This window comes from Dreissena polymorpha, chromosome 12, assembly GCF_020536995.1.
Source record: "Dreissena polymorpha isolate Duluth1 chromosome 12, UMN_Dpol_1.0, whole genome shotgun sequence".
NCBI classification, from domain to species: Eukaryota; Metazoa; Mollusca; class Bivalvia; order Myida; family Dreissenidae; genus Dreissena; species Dreissena polymorpha.
The window spans coordinates 51,428,476-51,443,877 of record NC_068366.1 but is presented as its reverse complement, the minus strand read 5'-3'; the positions used below and the strand labels follow the sequence as shown (position 1 = coordinate 51,443,877).

General features: G+C 38.6%; 2 protein-coding genes across 2 annotated transcripts in view; one reads left to right on the top strand and one right to left on the bottom strand.

The window, feature by feature from the left end:
• Window positions 1–3,815, bottom strand: part of LOC127852602 (uncharacterized) — a 96,347-nt gene extending 92,532 nt beyond the window's left edge. Inside the window, exons 1-2 of the mRNA XM_052386552.1 lie at window positions 3,627–3,815; window positions 2,474–2,570 (exon numbers count right to left, since the gene is read on the bottom strand). Coding sequence (XP_052242512.1) covers window positions 2,474–2,570; window positions 3,627–3,815 — 286 coding nt within the window. The remainder of the gene's footprint in view (window positions 1–2,473; window positions 2,571–3,626) is intronic.
• Window positions 3,816–9,005: 5,190 nt separating this feature from the next.
• On the top strand, window positions 9,006–10,183 carry LOC127852600 (uncharacterized). Its single transcript, XM_052386551.1, has 2 exons — window positions 9,006–9,329; window positions 10,028–10,183. The coding sequence occupies exons 1-2, from the start codon at window positions 9,006–9,008 to the stop codon at window positions 10,181–10,183; spliced, it is 480 nt and encodes a 159-aa protein (XP_052242511.1).
• The last annotated feature ends 5,219 nt before the right edge of the window (window positions 10,184–15,402 follow it).

The following is a 15,402-nucleotide window of genomic DNA, read 5'->3' as shown; positions in this document are numbered from 1 at the left end:
CGACCGACAAAGTGACTCCTATATAGTCCCCATTACCAATGGTAATGGGGGTATAATAAGACAGGACAATAAGCAGCAATCAATGAAGTTTCAAAACTAATATGTTGTTCTGTTCATAAGCATTATATTTTGTAATAAAACAATAATTGACAAGTAGGTGTTGGATGTTACTGTCATAACCAACCTTTTGAAGTTCCAGAGGATTGGAATTAAAGCATGAGTCTGAAAGCTTTAGGTTTGATTGCATGGCAAACAACAAAACAATTGTAATGTAAAGTGTATCCTACATTTATTGGGCAATTATTTCAATTTTAAATTCACAAACACTGAGTAAACAAGGGCTGTTTGTAAAACACGCATGCCCCCCCAAATGGGCTGTCAGTTGTAGTAGTGTAGTGTGTAAATACGTTGAAAACCATTTTACTGCTTCAAAATCAAAAGGGGTCATCTGCCAGTGATGATCAATGTACCTATGAAGTTTCATGATCCTAGGTCTAAGCGTTCTTGAGTTATCATCCGGTAACCATTTTACTATTTCGAGTCACCGTGACCTTGACCTTTGACCTAGTGACCTGAAAATCAATAGGGGTCATCTGCCAGTCATGATCAATGACACTATGAAGTTTCACGATCCTAGGCCTAAGCGTTCTTGAGTTATCATCCGGAAACCATTTGGTGGACAGACCGAGGGACGGACAGACATGTGCAAAACAATATACCCCCTTTTCTTCAAAGTGGCATAAAAATTTATCTGACAATACTTTTAGCTGAGTAGAAAATTATTGTGTGCTTATAAATGAAAATTATATTCAAAACAAAATGTTAACTTGTGTGTGACCTTAAATAAAGTATTTGTGACTAAACTGGGCTTTAAAATTACATATTTTTCAAAATGTTGTTAAGGCATGTGCTTTTTACTAAACTATTTCATTAAATGTTAAAAAATGTTCCAAACGGCTCTGATCATAATTTGTAGAAGATAAACAAACGTTACAGTAATTCCCTAACAAGTCACAGACCGTGTTAAAAATAAATCAAAACGCATTGCTTAATATTGAGCTTTTCACTGATTCCAAAATGTTCAGGGTTTCTTACAATATTTGCCCTCAGGTCGGTTGATGGCAGCATCTGAAACAATTTGTACAAAATATTAGTCTCGACAAATGTGTATTCCAGAGAAACTAAATTATACACATGTAAACATCTTGAATGTACACGTATTATCTTATGCATATTTGAAAATATTTATCTCTTAACTATAATATTGCCTGAAGGTCTTCTTCTGAATGTTCAATGTGTATACATAAATAGCCTCAAGATTGTTAAGTTGGTTTATTATTTTTAGCTTTTTATATGAAATTATAGTGTTTTACAATTTAAAGTCGAAATGTGTCACAGACACTGATGCAGTCTCAACACATACTTTGACACAGTTGAATTCACTATATATTCTAGAGTGGACAAAAAAGACAGAGCAACATTATTCATCTCAAACTGGCAACAGTCCGAATTCCTTTCTTCACAATCATCTAAACATTTAAATCATTCAATTGTTAAAGTTTGGCACCCAGAAGTTTAAGAGTAAAAACCTAAAATTCTGAAACCATATATTTTATAGTCGAACAACAAATAAAAGGGCCATAATTCTGGCAAAATTCATTGAAGACAATATTTATTTCTATAAACTCATCTACAAATCAAGGTCATACAGCTTTGAAAGTTTGAATTAGATCAACCCAGTAGTGAAGGAGTTCAGAAAACAAGCTTCAGGAGGTACAAATAATATGAGTCGAGTTCTGAGAATACTGGGCTTAATGCATGTGCGAAAAAGTGTCATCCCAGATTAGCCTGTGCAGTCTGCACAGGCTAATCAGGGACGACAATTTACACTTTTATGGTATTTTTAGTTTCAATGAAGTCCCTCCTTACAGAAAATCAAGTTTAGGCTGAAAGTGTCGTCCCTGATTAGCCTGTGCCCAGTTTTCTCAGAACACGACTCATATACAGATGTATCAACAGACAAGTGCAATTCTTAATGCTGTGGGAACATATAAGTAATGCTCGATTAGTAATTGTCGGCTCTGGTACTACTTAAATGTATCTCTGGTACACTTAAGTAAACTTGTATGTACCCCGGGTATGCTAAATATGCTAAAACGTACCTGGCCAATATAGACTTACCCAAGTTTTATTCCTGGTTCTTAATTGAATGAGCTTGTTTGAACAGTTCATGCTCATTGGATAGAAATCATATATCTGTTTAAGTCTGAAAATGTTCTTATGTCCACCTTTATAGAACAAAATCTGGGCAAAGTACAATTTTAAAATGAGATAAGAATGGAAAATAAAAAAAAATTATAATACACATATATAAGCATTTGTTAATTTAGTAAATTCTATACATTACACAGAACTAACATGTTTTTTTACATAATTCTACTCTATAAATCTCACTGAGCAGGTCATTGCTTACACGTGCGTATGTTGGTCTTCAGTTCATTGAGGACCTCAGTAGATGCCAGGGATCCCAGCGCTGTAAGGGTCACCGGGCCTCCATTGGGGACAAATACCTGTCAAAAAACACTAGCCTACAAACATCTTTCCCCCAAATCAATCAGTATAACAACTCAGCTAACCTCATTAGATTTCATGCAGACATTAATTTCTTCATACAAGCTCATACAAACTCAAATGACTTTTACCTCTTTCACCTAGTGGCCTCAAAATTAAAATGTGTCATTAATTTCTCCCCCACTTTACCCATTGATGTGATCGTAAGTTTCAAAATATTGCGCAGAAATGTGTTTTTTGCTACAATCAAAAAGTGTCTTTCCTTTTAACCTGCATACTCATTTGCATAATCATAGGTTAAAGTATTCTAAAGATATCATGCAGAAAAGAATTAAATTAAAATTCTGAGTGAAAATGGTACAGACATTTTAATAGCATTGACCTGTAAGTTAAGCATGATTCCAACACAACTAAATGGTCTGGAATAGTACTCTCAATACCATAATCCTACAACTAGATGGTGACCTCAACACCATTATGCTTGTAACAACTTGATAGTAACCTTAATGCCATTATGCTACAACTTGAAGGTAACCTAAAAAACATAACCTTGTAACTTGATGGTAACCTCAATACCATTATGCTACAACTTGATGGTAACCTAAAAACCATTATGCTACAACTTGATGGTAACCTTAATGCCATGCTACAACTTGAAGGTAACCTAAAAAACATAACCTTACAACTTGATGGTAACCTCAACACCATTATGCTACAACATGATGGTAACCTAAAAACCATTATGCTACAACTTGATGGTAACCTTAATGCCATTATGCCACAACTTGAAGGTAACCTAAAAAAAAAACTTACAACTTGATGGTAATCTTAAGACCATAACCCTACAACTTGATGGTAAACTCAACACCATTTCGCTACAACTTGATAACATCAACACCATTATGCTACAACGTAATGGTAACCTCAGCACCATTATGCTACAACTAGATTGTAACCTCAATGCCATTATGCTAAAACTTGATGGTCACCACTAGACAATAACTGTACAACTTCATGGCAATCTTAAGATCATAAAGCTATAACTTGATAGTAACCTCAAGACTGTTGAGTTCATCCGCTTTGACGCCTGAGTCGACCCCAACGACAATCATCTGCACGCCAGCCAGGGCCATCTGTTTGGCCTCTGCCTCCGCCAGCAGCAGGTTGTTGGATGTGCTCAAGGTCAGCAGGAACCCCAGCTGGGCAGCAGGTTCGCGCACATGCTGGGCAAAGTACTCCCTCATAGCTCTCAGACCTGCCAAGAACAAATGCCTTATTCAGGTCTGTGATTTGAACACAAAAAGAGAGATGTTTGCGTATGATCTTGGCTCATGGCTATAATTGTTATCCATTTGATTGCTCAATATTTGGCAATACAATTGAAAGTTTGTTAAGGTGCGTTGAAAAATGTGTAATCATTTGACTACTGAGCAATTGCAAACATTTAACTTAGCAGGCACCTAGGAGCTGGGGCTGCAAGAGGTGACAGCTGTAATATTTTGGACTGCATACACAAATTATTGTTTGTGTCCAAATATAGAGGTGATAGACCTACAGCTGCAATGACTTTAGGGCCACACTCCTGATCAATAAAACTGTACACCATTGGCCAAAAGGCTTTTGAGAATCCGCAGATAACTGCTTTTACTGTTACTGAAACACTTGATTATTATACAGTTATGCATTTAAAATACATAAATCATTGTAACCCACGATTTATCAAATCAAGAACCATTAAATGTGGGCCCAATAAATATGATTTGACAAAGAAAAGGCGTGAATCTTTCTTTTTTTGAATGGTCTTGCCTTCAATACTGACAAAGAAGAAATATCTTTAAACAAGATACCGTCCGAGAAGGGTGATGCTCCCCAAAGTTTCTTTTTGTCTCAATATTGCACTATATATTCAGATAAAAGGAAACGTCTTGAGGGCACAGAAGTTGGGAGGACAAGAATTTTTTTATAGAAAATTTCAAAGGGCCATAACCCTGTGAAAATTCATCCGACCAGAACCGCTGATAATATGCACATTTCCTCTTGGTAGTGAAGCTTCCCATAAAGTTTTATTTAATTCCGGTCATTAGTTGCTGAGAAATAGCCCGGACAAGAATTGCACTATATGTACAGTTAATGGAAAATTTCAAAGGGCCATAACTCTGTGAAAAATGATCCGACAAGAACCCGCTGATAATATGCACATCTCCTCTTGGTAGTGAAGCTTTCCATAAAGTTTCATTGAATTCCGGTCATTAGTTGCTGAGAAATAGCCCGGACAAGAATTGCACTATATGTACAGTTGATGGAAAATTTCAAAGGGCCATAACTCTGTGAAAAATCATCTGACCAGAACCCGCTGAAAATATGCACATCTCCTCTTGGTAGTGAAGCTTCCCATAAAGTTTCATTGAATTTTGGTCATTAGTTGCTGAGAAATAGCTTGGATAAGAATTGCACTATATGTACAATTAATGGAAAATTTCAAAGGGCAATAACTCTGTGAAAAATCATCCGACCAGAACCCTCTGATAATATGCACATCCTCTTGGTATTGAAGCTTCCCATAAAGGTCCATTGAATTCCGGTCATTAGTTGCTGAGAAATAGCCCGGACAAGAATTGCACTATATGTACAGTTAATGGAACATTTCAAAGGGCCATAACTCTGTGAAAAATAATCCGACCAGAACCCGCTGATAATATGCACATCTCCTCTTGGTAGTGAAGCTTCCCATAAAGTTTCATTGAATTCCGGTCATTAGTTGCTGAGAAATAGCCTGGACGAAAATTGTGCACGGACGGACACACAGACGGACAGACGAAGCGGCGAATATATGCTCCCCCCAAAATAAATTTTGGGGGAGCATAAAAAGATATACGCCGTTGATTGTGGTTGGTGTTGATGAAAAATCAAAAGTTATATTAATGAGATCAAAGAAAGCATGCCTATTTTCTGCCAAGTTCTTAGCTGCATCACACGCAAATCAATTACGGGGTGTTGCTCCAGAATTTGTTGAGCATATTTAGCTTTATCAGATATTATTTATTGATCAGACATCTATAGTAATAAAATAGAAAAACACAAGAAGAATGAAAATAAATGAAAGCATATAACAGGTCAGCCGGCAACACACAAATTATCCGTACATATTTGAAATATTGATTAGCACGTTCTTCGAACAGACCTGTTTTAGTGGTTTGTCAGACATTGCTATTTTATTAGATTTTCAATATCTCATGGATCATCACGCTCATGCTTAATAAATCGGTCTATATGCTGAAATATGTCTAATCTAATTAATCAAAACTGGTACTTATCATGTAATTGTTTAAAACACATTAAGAATCTATGATTGACATACGATAATAATATCACAGGATATCATCATTGACTATATCTCTTTGATCAAAATGAACTTCAAGTTCCCCTAGTAAAGGCAATAGCGTTTATAAAACAATTTTGTTACTGACTGCGAACTGACCTTGATGCCTTGTGGGTTGGACTGCAAAGCATTAAAGTGAGGTAACAACTTCACTGCTGGAATGATGGCTTGTTTAAAGCTTTATACATTTACAAGTTTGACGGTCAATTTAGAAAACAATTTAAATTATTTTTGTCAGAGCGAATATCAGGTTATTGAACAACAATACTTAAATGATCTAAAATAAACGAGTGAACAGAATGCAATATGGTAGTAATTACTAGATATGAGAATACAGCCTTTAAGTAAAAACGCTTTGGCGCTGACAATTTTCTAAATATAAAGGGGCACACACAAACTGTATTCATGTTGATAGTTAAGTGTGAAACTGTTCTATACCTCAAGCTTTATTATTAGAGATAAAATTGTTTCATGCTGAACACGCAATTAACATAGTTGCAAAAAGCACTGTAGCATCCCTTTTCATACCATATACTTCCCAAAATAGGAATTCATTTGAATAACATGTTAATACAAGAAACCGTCAGAAACGGGTGATCCTCCTCAAAGGTTTTTTTGTCAAAATATTGCACTATATATTCAGATAAAAGGAAACGTCTTGAGGGGCATAACTTTGGACAAAATAATACGATGGATGGTTTAGCAACTTAAAATTTTCAAAGGGCCATAGCTCTCTAAATAAATCATCTAACCAGAACCCACAAATAACATGCGCATATCCTCAAGGTAGTTAAGCTTCTCGTAGAGCTTCATTGAATTCCAGTCAGTAGTTGGGAAGAAATAGCCTGGACAAGAATTGCACTATATGTACAGTTTATAGAAAATTTCGAAGGGCCATAACTCTGTGAAAAATCATCAGACCATAACTGGCTGATAATATGCACATCTCCTCTTGGTAGTGAAGCTTCCCATAAAGTTTCATTGAATTCCCGTAATAAGTTGCTGAGAAATAGCTTGGACAAGAATTGCACTATATGTACAATAGAACATTTTAAAGGGCCATAACTCTGTGAAAAATCATCCGACGAGAACCGGCTGATAATATGCACATCTCCTCTTGGTAGTGAAGCTTCCCATAAAGTTTCATTGAGTTCTGGTCATTAGTTGCTGAGAAATAGCCTGGACAAGAATTGCACTATATGTACAGTTAATGGAAAATTTCAAAGGGCCATAACTCTGTGGAAAATCATCCGACCAGAACCAGCTGTAATATGCACAATAAAAAAAAGGCATGTCCTCTTGGTAGTGAAGCTTTCCATTAAGTTCCATTGAATTCCGGTCATTAGTTGCTGCGAAATAGCCCGGACAAGAATTGCACTATATGTACAGTTAACAGAAAATTTCAAAGGGCCATAATTCTGTGAAAAATCGTCCAACCAGAACCCGCTGATAATATGCACATCTCCTCTTGGTAGTAAAGCTTCCCATAAAGCTGAGAAATAGCCCGGACAAAAATTGTGCACGGACGCACACACACACACACACACACGGACAGACAAAGCGGCGACTATATGCTCCCCCCAAAATAGATTTTGGAGAGCATAATTAAAGAGCGCTCATCGGGTGGGAGGCACACGGAAATCGGATCAAAGAAGAAGAGAATCAACGTGGACATAATCCAGTGCTAGGCCCCAACATACGACAGTAAAGAGGATGAGAATGACAACTTCTACAATAGACTGTCAACCATCATACAAGACAGACCAAAGAGAAACATCATCATTCTAATGGGTGACTTCAACGCCACGATTGGCAGTGACAACTGAGCATATGAGGAGATCATGGGAAAGCAAGGGTTAGGCGAGATGAATAAAAGCAGGGAGAGATTCGTCGACCTTTGCAGCAGAAGTAACCTGGTCATCGGAGGAAGTGTTTTCCATCACAGAAGGATACACAAGGCAACTTGGGTGTCACCAGACCTGTCAATTGAGAACCAGATTGACCACTTGTGCATTGCAAGGAAGTTTCGTCGCTCTCTTCAAGATGTTCGTGTCAAGCTAAGAGCAGACGTGGCTTCGGACCATCATCTCCTTGTTGCCTGGTTGAAACTTAAGCTGAAGAAGAGTTGGACAGGGGGGCCCAACCAACACAAAGGTACAAAACTGCCACTCTGAAAGACACCTGGAAGCAAGAAGAGTTCAAGGTCACTCTCTCCAACAAGTTCCAGGTCCTAGAGGAGCTGCTTGAAGTAGGGACGATGAGCAGAAGTGGCAGAACATTAAAGAAGCAGTGACTTCAACATGCCAAGAAGTACTGGGCTCCAAGTCTTACACCCACAAGGAGTGGAAATCAGCAGAGACGCTTCAAAAAATTGCGGAAAAACAAGACAAGAAGGCAAGTGCAAACAACAGCAGAACACGAGCCGCAGAAGTGAAAGCACAAGAAGAGTTCACTGAAGCAAATAGGAGCGTTAAGCCGAGTATTAGAGAAGACAAGAGGAACTACCTAGAGATGCTTGCAACAGAAGCAGAAGAGGCAGCCAATCAGAACAGAGCTAAAGATCTGTACTCCATCACCAAGAGATTAGCAGGAAAGTTGCCAAGCCAGAGAGGCCAGTAAGGCTCTAAAATGAAGGAGTAATACCAGATGATGAAGGGCAGAAGAAGAGGTGAATTGAGCACTTCCAGCAGCTACTCAACAGGCCAGCCCCTGTGAACCGGAGATTCTGCCAGCTACAAGCAATCTGCTGATCAAATGCTTCACTCCCACAAAGGCAGAGATCAGCAGCGCCATCAAGCAATGGAAGAACGGCAAATCTGCAGGACCTGACAGCATACTGGCAGAAGCGCTTAAGACTGTTGTGGAGACCAGTGTGGAGCTACTACACCCGCTCTTCAGCAAGATATGGGAAGAAGAAGAAATCCCAACAGAGTGGAAAGAGGGTTACCTCATCAAGCTTCCCAAAAAAGGTGACCTCAGTTCCTGCTCCAACTACCAAGGAATCACACTGTTGTCCATCCCAGGAAAGGTGTTTAATCGCATCCTGCTGAACCGAATGAAAGACGCAGCAGACCCGCATCTCCATGACCAACAAGCAGGCTTCCGAAAGGAGAGATCGTGCACGGATCAGATCACAACCCTGCACATCATTCGGAAACAATCTCTGGAGTGGAATTCGCCGTTGTGGAGGTGGAAAGTGAAAGTGGAATTCAACTTTATTGACTATGAAAAGGCGTTCGACAGCGTTGACCGGGAGTTCCTCTGGAGACTTATGAGGCACTACCGAGTGCCAAAAAAGATCACCAACATCATCAGGAAGTCTTATGAGGGAATGACCTGCAGAATTGTTCATGGCAGGCAGCACACAGATGCCTTTGAAGTGAGAACTGGTGTGAGGCAAGGCTGTTTACTCTCACCTTTCCTGTTCTTGCTGGCCATAGACTGGGTAATGAAGACATCAACGGAGCAGAAGCGGAATGGAATTCAGTGGACACTCTGGGAACAGCTGGAAGACATCAACTTTGCCAATGATTTGGCTCTTCTCTCCCACACTCAACAACAGATGCAGGAAAAGACAAACATGGTAGCTAAACTGGGCCTCACCATCAACAGAAGGAAGAGCAAGGTGTTCAGGACTAACGCATCCAACAACACACCCATCACAGTCCAAGGTTAGGCGCTGGAGGAGGTGGACAGCTTCAACTATCTCGGCAGCATTCTGGACAACCAGAGAGGAACGGATGCAGATGTCAGAACCCACATTGGTAAAGCACAAGCAGCCTTCCATCAGCCGAAGAACATCTGGGGTCCAGCGCAGTTGGCATCACCACCAAGATTAGACTCTTCAATACCATCATGAAGCGGCTACTCCTTTATGGAGCAAAAACCTGGAGAACCACTGTAACCACCATAAAGAAAATACAGGTCTTCATTAAAACCTGCCTCAGGAAGATCCTCAAGATCCACTGGCCAGACAAGATCTCTAACGAAAAGTTATGAAGAAGACCAAACAATCAGCCAGTTGAAGAAGACATCCTTCAGAGACGTTGGAGGTGGATAGGCCACACCCTTCACAAGGCTGCATCCAATACGACATGGCAATCCCTCACATGGAACCCCCAAGGGAAAAGGAAGAGAGGGTGGCCTAGAAACACCTGGCTCAGTGACCTAGATGCAGATGCTAAGCGGATGGGCCAAACATGGGGGCAGCTAGAGGGAGTCGCCCAGAACTGAGACGCCTGGAGAAAGCTGTTTGGTGAAGATGAGATGATGAAGTAAAATGGGGTTTGAAGATTGCACATTTTCTTTTTCGAAAAGTTTCAAGCCTACAAGCGGGAAATTTTATATTCCAATTGATTGGACACTTACAAAGGTCAGCTAAGGTGAAAAGCTGGGTTAGACAGCTATGCTGAAAAAAAATTGCTTAAATTGAAATGCATTACCATGTTTACTCCATGAAAACCTGACCTCCTATATTGAAATGATCATGTAACTATTTCATTAAAAAATTAATTCCATTCCAACCTAGACATTTTGTGATTCCATAGACAATTGGTTTGGGTCAAAACCCCCAAGCAGAGATCAACTAATGTTCAGTGGTTTCATACATATCTCCAAGGATTAACTATCAGGCTATATACCTTGCCTTCTGCATGCAATACAATTCAATGATGGCAAGCTGTATGTTCTGCAATATGATGGCTGTTAACGATAAGATATCTAAAAGGGCCTATATAAGATTTTTTATGTAAATTTGTTTTTCTCAATCTTAAACTAATTCATGAATGTGAACAAGGAATTTTAAATAAAAAATACAACGTGGTTTGTACACGAATGAGATTGCTACTGTACAGGAGAAAATGATTTGTTATTATATAAAACTTTATACATGTTATTGATTTTCTAGTATGACTTCTTCTGCACTTTTGTTCTGATCTTTATTCATGAATATTTTATCTGTTTTGACTTTTTGTTAAGATCTTAATTATATATACCTGCTTTAATTAAAGTTAAATTTTTGCTGAACCCTATAAATTTATTCCATTTAATTATTTATCTGACCTTAGAAGCAAAGTGAAAATAGCTATGTGCAAACAGCATAAAACCAGAACAGTCTGCGAGTAACTCACAGTCAGTTCAGGTTTTATGCTGTTTGCTGCTCATCAGTATCTCAGTGTTGAAAATTAAGCCTTAAAAACTTGAATCTAGTAAGAAAGGTCTTTCTAAAGGTCTACAAATGCCTGAAAATACATATCTAAGTGGAATAGGGTTAAAAATATTGCGTTAGCACCCACCCCATTATTAGCACCAAATTGTTCCTGAGCTTTCTATGTGCCTTCATAGAAATATGACAAACAAAACAATACTGTATATTCAGATGTTGTCTACTGCTAGTTTTTCACTGAAGATAGTACACTTGCAATACTGTATTGCTTCTATTTAAATGACATTCATTTCATTTGCAAGTTGGATTGCTACATTAAGTCCCTATCGATTCAATGCATCATCAAATGCTGCATTAAGGCAGGATAAAGGCAAGAGGAAATGCACAAGAGAATATAAAAAAGAATAATAACAAAGCAATAAATGGTGATAAATGACAACATTGTATTACATATAACCTGTACCCCTAATATGTACCTCTGTACTCTGTTTAAGATCAATGAGTCCTCAGACCAATACTCAATTGCTTTAATAGATTTTTTTTATCAAACCCTAATAACATTAAAAAATAACAACAAACTTAAAAACTAACAGCTAAATTTCACACCCTGATCAGTATAATGACATTGTTTTGACTATTTGTGTCATAAGATTGATATATAGTTAATATTATTTAGTGCATTTTCATATCTACTTTCACAACCAAATGTTCCAAAATAAGTATGTCACTAAAGAATTTGTGTTGATGGTATAATTGGAAAACATGTGAATCATGACCCTCATTTGTGGCCAAAGTTATGTGAAAATCCTATTTATGCTGACCTTACTACATTTTAAACTAATATTGACTGGAGTTGATTTCTTGAGTTAACCTTTGACCTCAAACTGAGATCTTGAAAATAGATATTGTTCTTTCATGTCACTGACCTTCTGGACAAAATTATACTCTACACAAAGTGTTGACCTTGAAAGTGTGACCTTTAATCTGACATGCTGTTGCAAAAGACTTATGACTTTTAACAAGTTACCCTATATGAAAATTAATAAGTTTACATACTAGGTAGAAGAAGGCTCAGTTCCAATAGAATTAAAAAAAATATTGCTTTTGGTGCACTTATATAATTAAAAAAAATAAAGAAGTTCTTTGTACTTATTTGTACTAATTTTGTTATTTTTATGAATTAAGCCAAAACATATTAATGAACTAAAGGTTCTATCCACCAAAAATAATTTAATACAAGCTAAATAAGTATAAGTTCTTATGAAAGAAAATTATTTTGTTACATTGAAAACGATTTCTTTTGTAAGACACACATTAAATGAGGAGTATTATTAAAATACTTTGGAGTAATTTGGTGCCCATGAAATATACATTTTATGTACGACAGTGTACTTACTCCAGAAGCATCACAAGCTTTTGCCTAAGAAGCGAAACAATAAGAACTTGTAAAATTGTCATTATTAAAACAATTTAAATGCATTTTTTATATTTTGATAAGTTAGATTTTCACTAGAATCAGTCTATACAAATTTGTTTTTCCCAGTATTTGTGGACTGAGGCTTCCAATGTACTATTACATATTTGTAAGAGTAGTAAATCTTTGGACAAAATCTCTAAACGAAGATTTGAATATTGAACTTCAAGCTCTGTCAGGTATAAAAAAATTGCATTCAACCAATCCACACACAAAACCACAAGTCTGAACCTCTGAATCTCCGCACAATACCCTGCTGGCAGGTCAGTTCTCTCATTATCTCTGGAAAAACATGTCGTGATAAAATGCTATAAAATAAAGTGAGTATGACCTATATTGAAGATGGCATTATTCCCAAATGTGACATAGATATTGATGAATGAGAGTCCACCATTCCCAAGTGTGTCTTTTATAATCACTCATGAAACATAATTGCAAGGGTGACATTATAAATATCATTAGCAAATATCTATATATGCATGACAATATGAGTACATGCAAGGATGTTAAATGTAACTTTTTCACAAGTTGTCAAGTAGCAAAACTATACTATTCAATTAAAGTTTTAGAAATATGTATTATTGCCAATGTGTGAATTAGCTCTTTTGAATTGAAAAAATCTGCCTTAGTTCCAATACATGCGCTATGCTCCTTTTGTCATCTATTTATGACATGGGATTTCAATAATAAAATAAAACTATGAATAATAAACCTTTTAAATATAATTAATGAGACGCATTCTGGGAAAAGAGGGCTTCATTCTTGTGCTTACAGTCAACACAGTCTAATCAGGACTGACTCTCCCTGCCATTCTTGTGCTTACAGTCAACACAGTCTAATCAGGACTGACTCTCCCTGCCATTCTTGTGCTTACAGTCAACACAGTCTAATCAGGACTGACTCTCCCTGCCATTCTTGTGCTTACAGTCAACACAGTCTAATCAGGACTCACTCTCCCTGCCATTCTTGTGCTTACAGTCAACACAGTCTAATCAGGACTCACTCTCCCTGCCATTCTTGTGCTTACAGTCAACACAGTCTAATCAGGACTGACTCTCCCTGCCATTCTTGTGCTTACAGTCAACACAGTCTAATCAGGACTCACTCTCCCTGCCATTCTTGTGCTTACAGTCAACACAGTCTAATCAGGACTGACTCTCCCTGCCATTCTTGTGCTTACAGTCAACACAGTCTAATCAGGACTGACTCTCCCTGCCATTCTTGTGCTTACAGTCAACACAGTCTAATCAGGACTCACTCTCCCTGCCATTCTTGTGCTTACAGTCAACACAGTCTAATCAGGACTGACTCTCCCTGCCATTCTTGTGCTTACAGTCAACACAGTCTAATCAGGACTGACTCTCCCTGCCATTCTTGTGCTTACAGTCAACACAGTCTAATCAGGACTGACTCTCCCTGCCATTCTTGTGCTTACAGTCAACACAGTCTAATCAGGACTGACTCTCCCTGCCATTCTTGTGCTTACAGTCAACACAGTCTAATCAGGACTGACTCTCCCTGCCATTCTTGTGCTTACAGTCAACACAGTCTAATCAGGACTGACTCTCCCTGCCATTCTTGTGCTTACAGTCAACACAGTCTAATCAGGACTGACTCTCCCTGCCATTCTTGTGCTTACAGTCAACACAGTCTAATCAGGACTCACTCTCCCTGCCATTCTTGTGCTTACAGTCAACACAGTCTAATCAGGACTGACTCTCCCTGCCATTCTTGTGCTTACAGTCAACACAGTCTAATCAGGACTGACTCTCCCTGCCATTCTTGTGCTTACAGTCAACACAGTCTAATCAGGACTGACTCTCCCTGCCATTCTTGTGCTTACAGTCAACACAGTCTAATCAGGACTGACTCTCCCTGCCATTCTTGTGCTTACAGTCAACACAGTCTAATCAGGACTGACTCTCCCTGCCATTCTTGTGCTTACAGTCAACACAGTCTAATCAGGACTGACTCTCCCTGCCATTCTTGTCCTTACAGTCAACACAGTCTAATCAGGACTGACTCTCCCTGCCATTCTTGTGCTAACAGTCAACACAGTCTAATCAGGACTGACTCTCCCTGCCATTCTTGTGCTTACAGTCAACACAGTCTAATCAGGACTGACTCTCCCTGCCATTCTTGTGCTTACAGTCAACACAGTCTAATCAGGACTGACTCTCCCTGCCATTCTTGTGCTTACAGTCAACACAGTCTAATCAGGACTGACTCTCCCTGCCATTCTTGTGCTAACAGTCAACACAGTCTAATCAGGACTGACTCTCCCTGCCATTCTTGTGCTTACAGTCAACACAGTCTAATCAGGACTGACTCTCCCTGCCATTCTTGTGCTTACAGTCAACACAGTCTAATCAGGACTGACTCTCCCTGCCATTCTTGTGCTTACAGTCAACACAGTCTAATCAGGACTGACTCTCCCTGCCATTCTTGTGCTTACAGTCAACACAGTCTAATCAGGACTGACTCTCCCTGCCATTCTTGTGCTTACAGTCAACACAGTCTAATCAGGACTGACTCTCCCTGCCATTCTTGTGCTTACAGTCAACACAGTCTAATCAGGACTGACTCTCCCTGCCATTCTTGTGCTTACAGTCAACACAGTCTAATCAGGACTGACTCTCCCTGCCATTCTTGTGCTTACAGTCAACACAGTCTAATCAGGACTGACTCTCCCTGCCATTCTTGTGCTTACAGTCAACACAGTCTAATCAGGACTGACTCTCCCTGCCATTATTGTGCTTACAGTCAACACAGTCTAATCAGGACTGACTCTCCCTGCCATTCTTGTGCTTACAG

Bases quoted from the DNA above. Each gene is read 5' to 3' on its own strand.
- LOC127852600 (XM_052386551.1), top strand. From the start codon at position 9,006: ATGAAAGACGCAGCAGACCCGCATCTCCATGACCAACAAGCAGGCTTC. The intron at 9,330-10,027 runs GTGAGAACTGGT...ACCCTTCACAAG, and splicing joins AGCACACAGATGCCTTTGAA to GCTGCATCCAATACGACATG.